The 13,067-nt window shown below is 43.4% G+C and overlaps 1 protein-coding gene across 1 annotated transcript in view; it reads right to left on the reverse strand.

The window, feature by feature from the left end:
* Window positions 1-3,360: 3,360 nt before the first annotated feature.
* LOC140493497 (DNA-binding protein SMUBP-2-like) overlaps window positions 3,361-13,067 on the reverse strand; it is an 80,062-nt gene continuing 70,355 nt past the window's right edge. The window contains exons 14-16 of the mRNA XM_072591990.1: window positions 7,621-8,541; window positions 5,720-5,904; window positions 3,361-4,865 (exon numbers count right to left, since the gene is read on the reverse strand). Coding sequence (XP_072448091.1) covers window positions 4,653-4,865; window positions 5,720-5,904; window positions 7,621-8,541 — 1,319 coding nt within the window. The 3' untranslated portion in view covers window positions 3,361-4,652. The remainder of the gene's footprint in view (window positions 4,866-5,719; window positions 5,905-7,620; window positions 8,542-13,067) is intronic.

Below are 13,067 nucleotides of genomic sequence, written 5' to 3' on the forward strand. Positions count from 1 at the left end.
ATAAACACAGTGGCTACAAGAGCAGGTCAGAGAATAGGAATACTGCATTAAGTAACTCACCTCCTGACTTCCCAAAGCCAATCCACCATCTACAAGACACAAGTCAGGAGTGTGATGGAATACTCTCCATATGCCTGGATACATGCAGCTCCTTAACACTCAAGAAGCTGGACAAAATCCAGGACAAATCAGCCTGCTTGATTGGTACTACATCTGCAAGTATCCACTCTCTTTACCATTGGTGCTCAGTAGCAGCAGTTTGTACTATCCTCAAGATGTACTGCAGTAATTCATCAAAGATCCATCACAGCATCTTCGAAACCCACAAACACTTCCATCTAGAAGGACAAAGGCTGCAATATATGGCAAAAGTGAGGACTGCAGATGCTGGAGATTAAAGTCGAGAGTGTGGTACTGGAAAAGCACAGCAGGTCAGGCAGCATCCGAGGAGCAGGAGAATCGACGTTTCAGGCAAAAACCCTTCATCAGGAATGAGGCTGTGAGCCAAGTAGGTGATGAGATAAATGGGAGGTGGGGGGGGTGGTGGGGCTGGGGCGAAGGTAGCTGAGAATGCAATAGGTGGATGGAGGTGGGGGTGAAGGTGATTGGTCAGGGAAGAGTGTGGAGAGGATAGGTGGGAAGGAAGATGGACAAGTAGGACAGGTCATGAGGACGGTGCCAAGTTGGAAGGTTGGATTTGGGATAAGGTGGGGGAGGGGAAATGAGGAAACTGGTGAAATACACATTGGTGCCGTGGGGTCAGAGGGTCCTGAGGCGGAAGATGAGACATTCTTTCTCCAGGTGGCAACTGGTTAGGAAGTCCCACAGTGACCACCTCAAACCCCCGTCCGCCCCGCCCTCCCCCGGAAGTCCAGGGTGAATGTCACTTCCATAAATGACGCCACCCTTGGTCCCTCTACTACCACTCCCACTCCAGTTACAGTCTCCACCTCTACTCCCAGCTCCAGCCCTACCATGTTTTCACTATCCCCCCACTGAGGAGGAATGATCAGTCCTCAGCAAAGGCCTTACCTTCATTTCCCTCCACTTCTGAATCAACAAATTCAACGCACGTTGTGACATTGAACACTCCTGCTGCTGCGTCCGCTTCTAGGCTTACTTTTTCCACCAAGACTCCCACCCACCTTCCAAGGACCCCTTCTCTTGCCTCCAACACACCCCTTCCACCTGGACACCCCATGCTGATCTGTTAACTGCCCTTGATCTCTTCATTTCCAAGTACCGCTTGGACATTGACCGCCTCAACCTGCCCACCCCCCCTCACACACTCCAACCTTTCACTCTCGCAATGCACAGCCCTCCATTGCAACGCCCAGCCCTCCACTGCAACGCCAACCTCACCATCAAACCAGTGGACAAGGTGTGCATAGTGGTAGTTTGGCACACTGACCTCGACACTGCTGAAGCCAGGTGCCACCTTGAAGACACTTCTTTCTACTGCCCCCTCGACCTCAACTTCACCTCCCATCACCAAACCATCATATCCCAGACCATACACAACCTCATCACCTCAGGGGATCATCCACCCACAGCTTCCATCCTCAGTTCGGGAACCACGCCTACTCAAGATCCACAGGCCTGACTACCCTGGCCTACCCATCGTCTCAGCCTGCTCTTGCCCCACTGAACTCATTTCCACATACCTTGATACTGGTCCAGGAATTCCCCACATGCGTTCGAATCACCACCCACGCCCTCCACCTCCTCCAAGACTTTTGTTTCCCTGGCCCCCAATGTCTCATCTTCACCATGGACATCCAGTCCCTATAGACCTCCATCCACCATGACCAGGGCCTCCAAGCCCTCCGTTAATTCCTCTCTCAAAGTCCCCACCAGTACCCTTCCACTGACACTCTCATTTGTTTGGCTGAACTGGTCCTCACCCTCAATTTCTCCTTTGAATCCTTCCACTTCCTCCAGATTATATGGGGGAAGCCATGGGCACCCGCATAGGCCCAACCAATGTCTGTCTCTTTGTAGGTAACGTGGAACAGTCCATCTTCCATAGTTACACCGGCACCATTCCCCACCTTTTCCTCTGCTATACTGATGACTGTTTTGGTGCCACCTCATGCTCCCATGAGGTGGTTGAACAGTTCATCAAGTTCACCAACACATTCCACCCGACCTTAAGTATATCTGGACCATCTCTGACACCTCCCTCCCCTTCCTGGACCTGTCAATCTTCATCAACGGTGACCGACTCAACATTGACATCTTCTACAAACCCACCGACTCCCACAGCTACCTCGACTACACCTCCTCCCACCCTGCCTCCTGTAAACGCGCTATCGCTTATTCCCAATTTCTCCGCCTCAGTCGCATCTGCTCCAGGAGGACCAGTTCCACAACAGAACACACCAGATGGCCTTTTTTAAAGGCCACAATTTCTCCTCCCATGTGGTCGATGATGCCCTCCAGTGCATCTCATCCACTTCCTGCACTTTCACCCTCGAACCCCACCCCTCCTACTGCAACAAGGACAGAATGCCCCGGTCCTCACCTTCCACCCTACAAATCCCCGGAACACATCACATCATCCGCTGACATTCCCGCCACCTTCAAACAGACCCCACCACCACAGATATATTTCCCTCCCCACCCCTATTTGGTTTCCGTAAAAACCATTCCCTCCGTAACTCCCTCGTCAGGTCTACGCACCCCACCAACCCACCCTCCCCGCCACCACAGGAATTGCAAAACCTGCGCCCACATCTCCCCCTTCACCCCTATCCAAGGCCCCAAAGTTTTACCTGCACTTCTACACGTCATTTACTGTATCCATTGCTCCTAATGCAATCTGCTCTACACTGGGGAGATTGGATGCCTACTCACAGAGCACTTTAGAGAACATCTCCAGGGCACCTGCACCACTAACCCCACCGCACAGTGACTGAACACATCAACTTCCCCTCCCATTCCACCAAGGACATGCAGTGTCCTTGGGCTTCCTCCATTGCCGCTCCCTAACCACCCGATGCCTGGAGGAAGAACGCCTCATCTTCCACCTCGGGACCTACCAAATCCACAGCAATGAGGATTTCACCAGTTTCCTCATTCCCCTCCCCCTGCCTTATCCCAGTCCAATCTTCCAACTCGGCACTGCAGTCATGACTTGTCCTAATTATCTATCGTCCTTCCCCATCTGTCTGCTCCACCCTCCTATCACCTTCACCCCCACCTCCATCCATCTGCCCCCCAGCCCCACCCCCTCCCATTTATCTCATCAAACCTTCGGCTCACAGCCTCATTCCTGATGAAGGGCTTTTGCCTGAAACATCGATTCTCCTGCTCCTCGGATGCTGCCTGACCAGCTGTGCTTTTCCATTACCACACTCTCAGCAGATGTTTAGAAACACCACCAACTTCAAATTCTCATCCAGGCCAGTCACCATCCTGACTCGGAAAAAACTGGGTCAAAATCCTGGAATTCCCTCCCTAATGGCATTGGAGGTAAACCCACAGCAGATAGACTTCAGCAGTTCAAGAAGGCAGCCCACCACCACCTTCTCAAGGGCAGTTAAGGATGGGCAATAAATGCTGGCCAGCCAGTGATGTCCACATCCCACAAATGAATAAAAGAAAAACAAAATTCTGACTCTAACTCAAAATGGCAAACATTTGGGCAAATTCCCATCAGATGTTTAAACTTTCCAGACAATTCCCATGGAGTCAGTGCACTGAGACTAGCAAGGGGTCCCAAAGTATCTTTTGGGGGTAAGTCCAGTCTGTGCATAGTAACTTTCATTTAGAAGGTATAGAAGACTAACTCCCAATGTTCCATTTATTCTTCAATATAAATCAATTAAACACACTCAGTGGACATCTAGCTAAATAGGTTCACCAACATAATGACAGTTGGTAAACATGCTTGTGAATCTTCAGTGTCATTGCCCAAGGATAATCTGTGGTCTGAAACAGTTATGTTACCCACTAACTTGGCCGAACCTTTAAGACCACTCTCCATGGTAAAATAAGAACGCGTTTATAATTCCTGAGGTCTATGTCTTCCATATTCCATGCTCCAGGTTAAAAGAGTCTAGTATGAAGAATGCTTGTTTCATGTTAAAAAATAGATCATTTTATCTGACATTGAGTGCGTATTGGATGCATTGTTATCCAATGTTTAATTACAATATTTACTGATCAGCAAGGCATTTGAAATCGGTTCATTGTGTGCTTTTATGTTCCATTTTATTGCAGATTTTTAAACAAAAAAAAAATCAAAAATAGAAATGTCTGATTAAGATTGAACAACATTAATGATTACTGTTCCAGTAATCCATCACTAATATTATCCTTTTACAGCTATTCCCAATGACGGTATGGAATAAGTTGCTGAAGTAATCAGGATAATCACTAACACTGCAGCAAGCATTTCAGAGTTTCCCATTGTTTTTAAACAGCTGCTGACAGTAAAAGATGAAGATTAATTCTTGCATCTCAGTAGCATCTATTGCTACATAACTTTAAACACCTGCTAAGAAGCTTCGAAAATTGCATAGCTTGCATAATTCATATAAGCATTTCCACTCCTAACTGTCCAACAACTGCTGTGGTCCAGAAATTATTTTTAGAATGCAAGAAAATACTTTCAAATAAATACACATATTTAGGCTATTGACATAAATTTATAGTTCACCAAAATTTTTTTGTGTAGTTTCCTTTTTAGCACCTCGTTGGCTAGCTAATTGTTCTATTTTCTTTCCTAGTCTTCTCTGCAGATGGGCTTTCCTCACTGGATCTAATGAATGGTCCTTAGTGCCACTGCCTGCATATAGAATACCTTCTCTGCTGATGAGTTTTCGGGCGTGAGCTTTGGCGCTCCCACCACAACCATGAACCTGGAAGAGGGACAGAAATACATATAAATTAAGTTGTTCTTGATAATGAAGGTAGAATCTGCTAAGTAAATCGAGAAAGAACTGTCGAACAGCGGAAATAAAACAGGTGGCCATCACAAACGTCGGCAGAATTCGAAATATGAAATGAATTAATGGCACAAGCTAGGTCAGATTGAAAGCTTGCCTGAAAAGCAGTTTGGGAAGTTATCGGTAAAGTGAACAAACTGGTAGTAGGAAGGAAATTTAAGCTTGGATTTTACAAGCCTGTGGATTTTGAAAGAGGAAAGGTAAAGGAGATAACAAGTTCCACAGTTCATTCATCACATCAAACTTCCACTCTCTCAACTAACATACTGTATGTCAACTACATGATTCACTGCAGTGACTCAGCAAGGTTTCTTCAACAGGACCTCCCAAGGATGATGTCTAGAAGGAAAATACCAGGAGGTGCATAAGAACATCACCATTTCTAAGATATACATTCCCAATTTAGACATGTAGCATAGTTTCTTCATCATTGTTCGCTCCAAATCCTCAAACTCCCTTCCTAAAGACTCTGTCATTACATAGACTTAACAGTTCAAGGGAGACAAGAATCACTTTCTCAAGGATAACAATGAACAGCGAACAAATCTGGCTTTGTCAATAACACCCACATGGCCAGAACTTCTCTTTTTTTAAATTTCAGGTGCCAAGTAAAAATTCATCAGATTAAGTGCCTTTATTTTACTAAAATATACTGTGTTCCAATATCAAGATCAATTCAAATCCTTCAGCATTATTATCAACAACTTAATGCTAAACATTGTGAAATGAAATAGTTGAGCACTTGCTTTATTACGCACAGCTCTTACCTCTGGGATGTGATGGCTGAGGCAGTAGTGTTTGTTGCAGTGAATGCAATGTTGCCCCAAGGTTAGAATACTTGCTTTACATTTTAAAAAAGCACAAACACTATTCGCCTTTATCGTTTCAGCAATGAGCGCATCGAAATCTTCGTCAGTATTACTTGCAGCAGCTTCCTTAGTTGAGACTTTTCCTGTTTAAAAAAAGCAATTAGAGAACTGATCGGCCCCATCCTAACTAAAGTAAAATAGTTCAAAATCCAATACATAATATACTGCAAATGCCTGCAAAGTTTCTATACGGTAGCACAATGGCTTTTCACATCTCAGGGTTATCTGAATAGTAAGAATATTCCAGGCATTCTTAAAACCCTGAGACCATCCTAGCTCACATTAAAGAAAATTTACAATAATACAATCCTCATCAATTTTGTGTGCATCTGAAAGTCCTGAAATCTGCTCAACGAAAATGGACCTTTATTAGTGGAACAAAACAAATTTATTTCTAATTATTGCTGCATAAAGACACATTTTGCCAAAGATTTTTGTGTTGCACTCATTGTAAATGCCATTGTAAACAGGAGTATTATTTAATGGTATATAATTGGTTCACAAGTGGATTCAAATTGGGAAAGCTGTTGCCTGGAGTATGGATGATAACTGATAGTTAATTGCAAAGATTTTACTCAGAACAAAATAGGCAACAGCAATTCTCAGTTTCATCTATCAGGGCAATGCATTGACCAATGACAGTCAACCTGCATGTTTAAATTTAGACAAAACTTGGCAGTTAACTGTCAATCAGCATCTAACTGGCACTCGTACAATGCCTCTGCCAATCAGTGCTTACTTGCCAACTAACTAGCAATTACTTCTCAGGTAGTATGAAATTTTGCTACCCTTTAAATTTATTTTTGTGGGAATGTACACCAGTACAGGACAAAAAGGTTTTGACAAAATATATAGTGGCATAGTGGCTCGGTGGTTAGCACTGCTGCCTCACACCACAAGGGACACGGGTTCGATTCCATCCTCAGGTGACTGTCTGTGTGGAGTTTGCACATTCTTCCTGTGTCTGCGTGGGTTTCCTCCCACAATCCAAAGATGCACAGGTTAAGTGAATTGGCCATGCTCAATTGCCCATAGTGTTCTGGGATGCCTAGGTTAGGTGAATTAGTCAGGGGTAACTATAGGGGAATGGGTCTGGGTGGATTACTCTGCCTAGGGTCAGTGTGGACTTGTTGGGCTGAAGGGCCTGTTTCCACACAGTAGGGATTCTGTTAAAAAATTCTATACTTTTTTTTAGCAACACTCAGTTGGCTTTTTAGATAAAGAATCTATAACATTATGATTTGCTATTGTGCGCTATTCTAACATATACAGTCATTTAAATAATGATAATTATCTCAACAATATTATATACTTTCGGTATTGGATAAACTCTAGTTTATTTAGAATTGGTACTTCTCATTCAATGCATGAAATGACCACTTTTATGGAGCTGAATAAAAGTTTGTGAAATATTGAACTATACAAACAACTCAACTGTAAGAAAATAAAAACCAATTCAGCTGTGTGTCGAAGTTTAATCAGATTCAGCAAAGTGATGTGAAATAAATATGTAAATTGCAAAAAGAAATGGATTCCATAAAAAAACACAAGGCTTCGGGAGTGTGTGTGTGTGTGGGGGGGGGTTACCAGTGGTTTTCTTAACAAAATAACTACAACAGAATTATAAAATATCTAAAACATTACATTAACATCCCTCCAAAGCCGAATGTCCTCTCCATTTCTCAATAGATTGTTTCTATTCAATAATCACAGCTTAATATGTCACCTTCAATTCCATTAAAAGAATGTTAGTAGCTCACACCTTAAAAATAATTTTAATAACAATGAATAGTACTTACCCTTTTCAGTATGTTTCTTATTTTTAGACTTCAATGAAGCAGTAGTGCTAGAATGCTGTTTCGGTTTTGCCATCTCGCGTTTAGCTTGTTCCCGCTGCATCCTTTCCAAGTACAGTGCCTTTAAATCTACCTTTGATTGAGAAACAGAAGGGGTACAATCTTGTGGCCCTTCTATTTCAGTAACAGTACGTTCATTTTCCTCAGCTATGTGTGGGGCAGGACTGCTAGCTTTCTGAATCACTTCCAGCATCGTTTGGACTGGTTGGCCATCAACAGGACTTTGCGTTTCTGATTTGGCTATAACAATAAACCGGTCTTTGCTTTCACCAATGCTAAAATGTTCAAGGCCAAACTCTTCTGCTATTTGGTGAACCAACAACCGGTCATGTGAATTCAAAGATGATGGGAATTCAAATCGAGTCCTTGTAATATCCTCCATAAATTGCATTATTTGTTCCCTGAGTTTTTCAGAGTTATCTTTTACATTTGCAGTTTTTGCAGGTTGGTGTAATGTTCCTGGACTAGCATCCTTTTTCTGCTTTAAGGAACGACTGTCATTTGAGACTTGCATTTTACACCCAAGCTTTTGAGTGGGTTGATTTTGTGTGAGTTTGCGTGTTTTTAGAGATGCTGCACTTCTGTCACTGGTTGAGCTCCCATTATTTCTGCGTGCATCTGAAGAATCTTTTGCTCTCCTGTGTTCAGCCCGAGGGGCTGGCCTGGAGTAATTTTCAGATACAATATCATCACAGTACTCAAAAGCAGTCCGCGTTTCCCCATGTTCAGTCATGTAGTCAACCAGGGATTTCAAAAACAGGTGAGTGCTGACTGTCCGCGTGTCACAAACCACCATCAAGTGGCGGCGCGCACGGGTAACTGCTACGTTTATTCTTCGGTCTTCAGCCAGAAAGCCCACCTCGCCTGGAGAACAGAAGTCAAAATGTGATTACTTGCCCAAAAGCCAACAGAGCAGAAACTGGTCTTAGACTGAAGTGCTGAAAGGATGATTTAATTTGGGTTTCCTGATACACACCCCATTTGATATTTAATTCTATTAATTTTGATGGCAATACATATAGTGCAGAATGTAAACAAGTGGTTAGATTAGATTAGATTCCCTACAGTATAGAAACAGGCCATTTGACCCAACAAGTCTACACTGTCCCTCTGAAGAGTAATGCACCCAGACCCATTCTCTTACCCTATATTTACCCCTGACCAATGCACCTAACACTATGGGCAATTTTAGTACGGCCAATCCACCTAACCTGAACATCTTTAGACTGTGGGAGGAAACTGGAGCACCCAGAGGAATCCCACGTAGCCACGGGGAGAACATGCAAACTCCTCACAGACAGTCACCTGAGGTAGGAATCGAACCCAGGTCCCTGGTGCTGTGAGGCAGCAGTGCTAACCACTGAGCCACTGTGCCCCAATGAGCTGATATTTTATGCTACTGCCCAAGACCAATTTCTATCCTACTAAGTTTTAATGATTCATCAAGAGATAATATGGAATGGCTCAAAATGAGACATGCTAATACAGCAGAATTTCGATCAGTATTAAACGAGCCCACAGAGAAAAAGCTATATTTGGAATGTCTGGACATTATAAAGGATACCATACAAGTTCTTCTGTACTTGAATATTTAACTAACTGTAATTTCTACTTTCCTCAACTTAAGTTATCAGGGCAGTATGCAGCAGGAGTCAGGGTAACAGAGAAGTCGGAGTTATACAAATTCATGCAACTTTTTCACACAGAGGGTGATACGTGTGTGGAATGAGCTGCCAGAGGAAGTGGTGGAGGCTAGTACAATTGCAACATTTAAAAGGCATTTGGTTGGGTATATGAATAGGAAGGGTTTGGAGGGATATGGGCCGAGTGCTGGCAGGTGGGACTAGATTGGGTTGGGATATCCGGTCAGCATTGACGGTTGGACCGAAGGGTCTGTTTCCATGCTGTACATCTCTGTGACTCTATGTGACAATGGAACATCAAATACCAGCAATGGATACTCAGACTAACCACTTACTGATTGATGTCCAAAAGTTTCTTGTTAACTGCAAATTGCAACAATTGAATTTTACCACCTAAGAGAAAACCAAGTATTGTGTACAAGTCATAGAATGAGCTGAGACATTACAGAAGGAGACTCTGTCGCAGCCATGCATGTAGTCCCAAAACTCCTCACTTATGCTCCATAGCCTTGCAAATATTAATTGTTCAAGCATACAGCCAGTTCATCGATAAAGGTTACCACTAAATACAGTTCCAACACTCTTTCAGACATTACATGCTAGATCATAGCAACTGACTACACAAAAATAAAATATTTCCCATCTGGCTCTTCTCCCATCATTTTAAATCTTTATCTGATTACTTTGACACTGGAAATGGTTTCTCCTTGCTCTATCGAAGACTTTAATAATGTTTTAACACCTTTATTAAATCTCCATCAAACTACTCAAGAGCATTGTATCAGTTGTCAATTACTGACTGAACCTCCTTCTGCCTCAGTTTACCTGGGCCACAACCCTGTGTGCCTTTCTTTTCATTTTGCAGATCAGTCAAACTGAGAGATTTAGTGCTAATTAATGCCAAATTAAGGATAGCTTTGATAATTCAAGCATATTGAGCAAATGCTAAACTTCGCACAGTGCCAATTTATTCCACATAGAAACTTTACAGCCGAGAGAGAGGAAAATTTCTTTCCAACTGTTGACATGAATAGATCACTGTACCTCCACTGAGAAAATGCAGATATTGCATTTAAAAAGCAAAAGATTTTAAAAATAACATTTGAATTTTGAAAGGATTAATCTGCATTTCAGCCCCAAGCAGCAGTTTTTCTAAACAAAATCCTCTCTATTTCTTCAGATCCACCGATATTTATGGGAAATTAAAACAATACTGTATAATTATTGGTTTACTTTAAATACAATTTGAAAACATTTAAATATTGCTTCCAGTAAATGTTAAAAGCTTTCAGTTCTCCCTACCATAGATTCATTTTTATATTTTCCTGATGAACAACCCTAAGTCTTGTTTAATTAATATTCAGTTCCTCCACAGAATCAGCAGCGTTCAATAATGTGCAGCCATGTGTTGATTTCTGATGGAATGAATAATCCTGATTTATTACTTTCTGCCATAGCTCGAAACAATACATTCAAATTAACTTTACTCAACAGAAACAAGGTTGAGGAGATTAACTTCACATTGAGGCACATTAACATTTGGTTTCTTAATAATGCGTTAGATTCACTCAGACTATTGGGGTTCTGGTGACTGCGATAAAATCTGAGACATTATAGAGAAGTAGTGCAGCATGCAAAACAAGCTACACTCCTCTTAACAGAGACATTGCTTTTTATATCTCATTGTTTTTGGGTATATATGCATAATGCATTCTTTCACTATTTCTTCTTTTTCAACCAACTTCTGGCATGAGTGAAGATTACCACAGTGCCAGAATGATTTTCTCGACTGATTTCGATCACCTAAGAGGGTTAGAGAGATTTTGTTTTCAGATCCATTCTCCTTAATGGATCTGTGAGCTTATCTGTTTTTTTTTGCTTCTTCCAAGAGATTATCTTTCTATGGAGAGGTTGAGGAATGCATGTATTATGATGCAGGAAGTCAGAAGTCATACGACACCATGTTATACTTCAAGAGATTAGTTTGACATCACAAGCTTTCGAAGCTGGATGAACTAGACAGTCCTTTCCTGCTTTACACAGCCTGAATTCTTTTTCAACTCTTGAAGACTCCTTGCTGGGGCATAACTTGACAGGCACTTGTATGTTATATGAACCTTGACAAGACAAATCACAAGCTATTCAACTGTGGGATTCATTACAGCCAAGTTCAATCCACTTCTTATTTTTTCATAAGAGAACTAACATGACCTCAGCCACAAGCATATGTGTTGTTTTCTTATTCATTCTCAAGTGTCAATAATAATGAAAGCAATCAGACAGTGCTGAGAATTTAATGCTTGCACAGTTGAATCACAGTATTTGTGGCTTTCACCATTATTCTGTGGAGAAGCAGCTTCAATTTCACACCTTCAAACTGCATTACAAGTGAAAGATTTCTCCTGAAAATGTAATAAAGCCTGCCAAGATCATGCATTGCTTCCTTGAGGTGTTCCTTACTACTGCATGTCACAAAGCTTCAATCTGGTTTATACGAATAAAAGAAATAGGAGAAATAGATCACTTAGCTCCGTGACCCTGCTCCAACATTAAATAAGTTAATGGCTAATATAAATGTGGGTCTAGATTAGACCGGTACTGGAAAAGCACAGCACGTCAGGCAGCATCGCGGAGCAGGAAAATCAATGTTTCGGGCAAAAGCCCTTCATCAGAAACGAAGGCAGGGAACCTCCGGTGTGGAGAGATAAATGGGAGGGGGGGTGGAGTTGGAGAGAAGGTAGCAAAGAGTACAATAGGTGGGTGGGGGAGGGGATGAAGGTGACAGGACAGAGAGGAGGGTGGAGCAGATAGGTGGGAAGGAAGATTGGCAGGTAGGACAGGTCATGAGGATGGTGCTGAGCTGGAAGGTTGGAACTGGGGTAAGGTGGGGGGGGGGGGAGGGGGGGGGGCGAAAATGAGGAAACTGGTGAAGTCCACATTTCTGGGGTTGAAGTGTTCCGAGGCGGAAGATGAGGCGTTCTTCGTCCAGACGTCGGGTGGTGAGGGAGTGGCGGTGGAGAAGGTCCAGGACCTGCATGCCCTCAGCTGAGTGGGAATGGGAGTTGAAATGTTGGGCCACAGGACGGTGGGGTTGATTGGTGCGGGTGTCCCAGAGATGTTCCCTAAAATGCTCTGCGAGGAGGCGTCTAGTTTCCCCAATGCAGAGGAGACCACATCGGGAGCAACTGATACAATAAATGATATTGGTGGATGTGAAAGGCTCCTTCGGGGCTTTGGATGGAGGTGAGGGAGGAGGTGTAGGCACAGGTTTTGCAATTCCTGCGGTGGCAGAGGAAGATGCCAGGAGGGAAGGGTGGGTTGTTGGGGTTGGACCTGACCAGCGTAGTCACGGAGGGAACGATCTCTACGGAAAGCGGAAAGGGCTGGGAAGGGAACTATATCCCTGGTGGTGGGGTCCGTTTGGAGGTGGCGGAAATGTCGGCGGCAGAAATGTCGGCAGATGATGCAGTTTATGTGAAGGTTGGTAGGGCGGAAGGTGAGGAAAGGGGGTTCAGTCCTTGTTTCGGTTGGAGGGGTGGGATTTGAGGGCGGAGGTACAGGATGTGGATGAGATACGTTGGAGGGCATCTTCAACCACAAGGGAAGGGAAATTGCGGTCTTTAAAGAAGGAGGCCATCTGGTGTGTTCTGTGGTGGAACTGGTCCTCTTGGGAGCAGATACGGCAGAGGCGGAGGAATTGGGAATACGTACCAGTCTCCTCACCTTCCCGTGGCCCAAGATTTCAAC

Source organism: Chiloscyllium punctatum, chromosome 22 (genome assembly GCF_047496795.1).
Source record: "Chiloscyllium punctatum isolate Juve2018m chromosome 22, sChiPun1.3, whole genome shotgun sequence".
Classification (NCBI taxonomy): domain Eukaryota; kingdom Metazoa; phylum Chordata; class Chondrichthyes; order Orectolobiformes; family Hemiscylliidae; genus Chiloscyllium; species Chiloscyllium punctatum.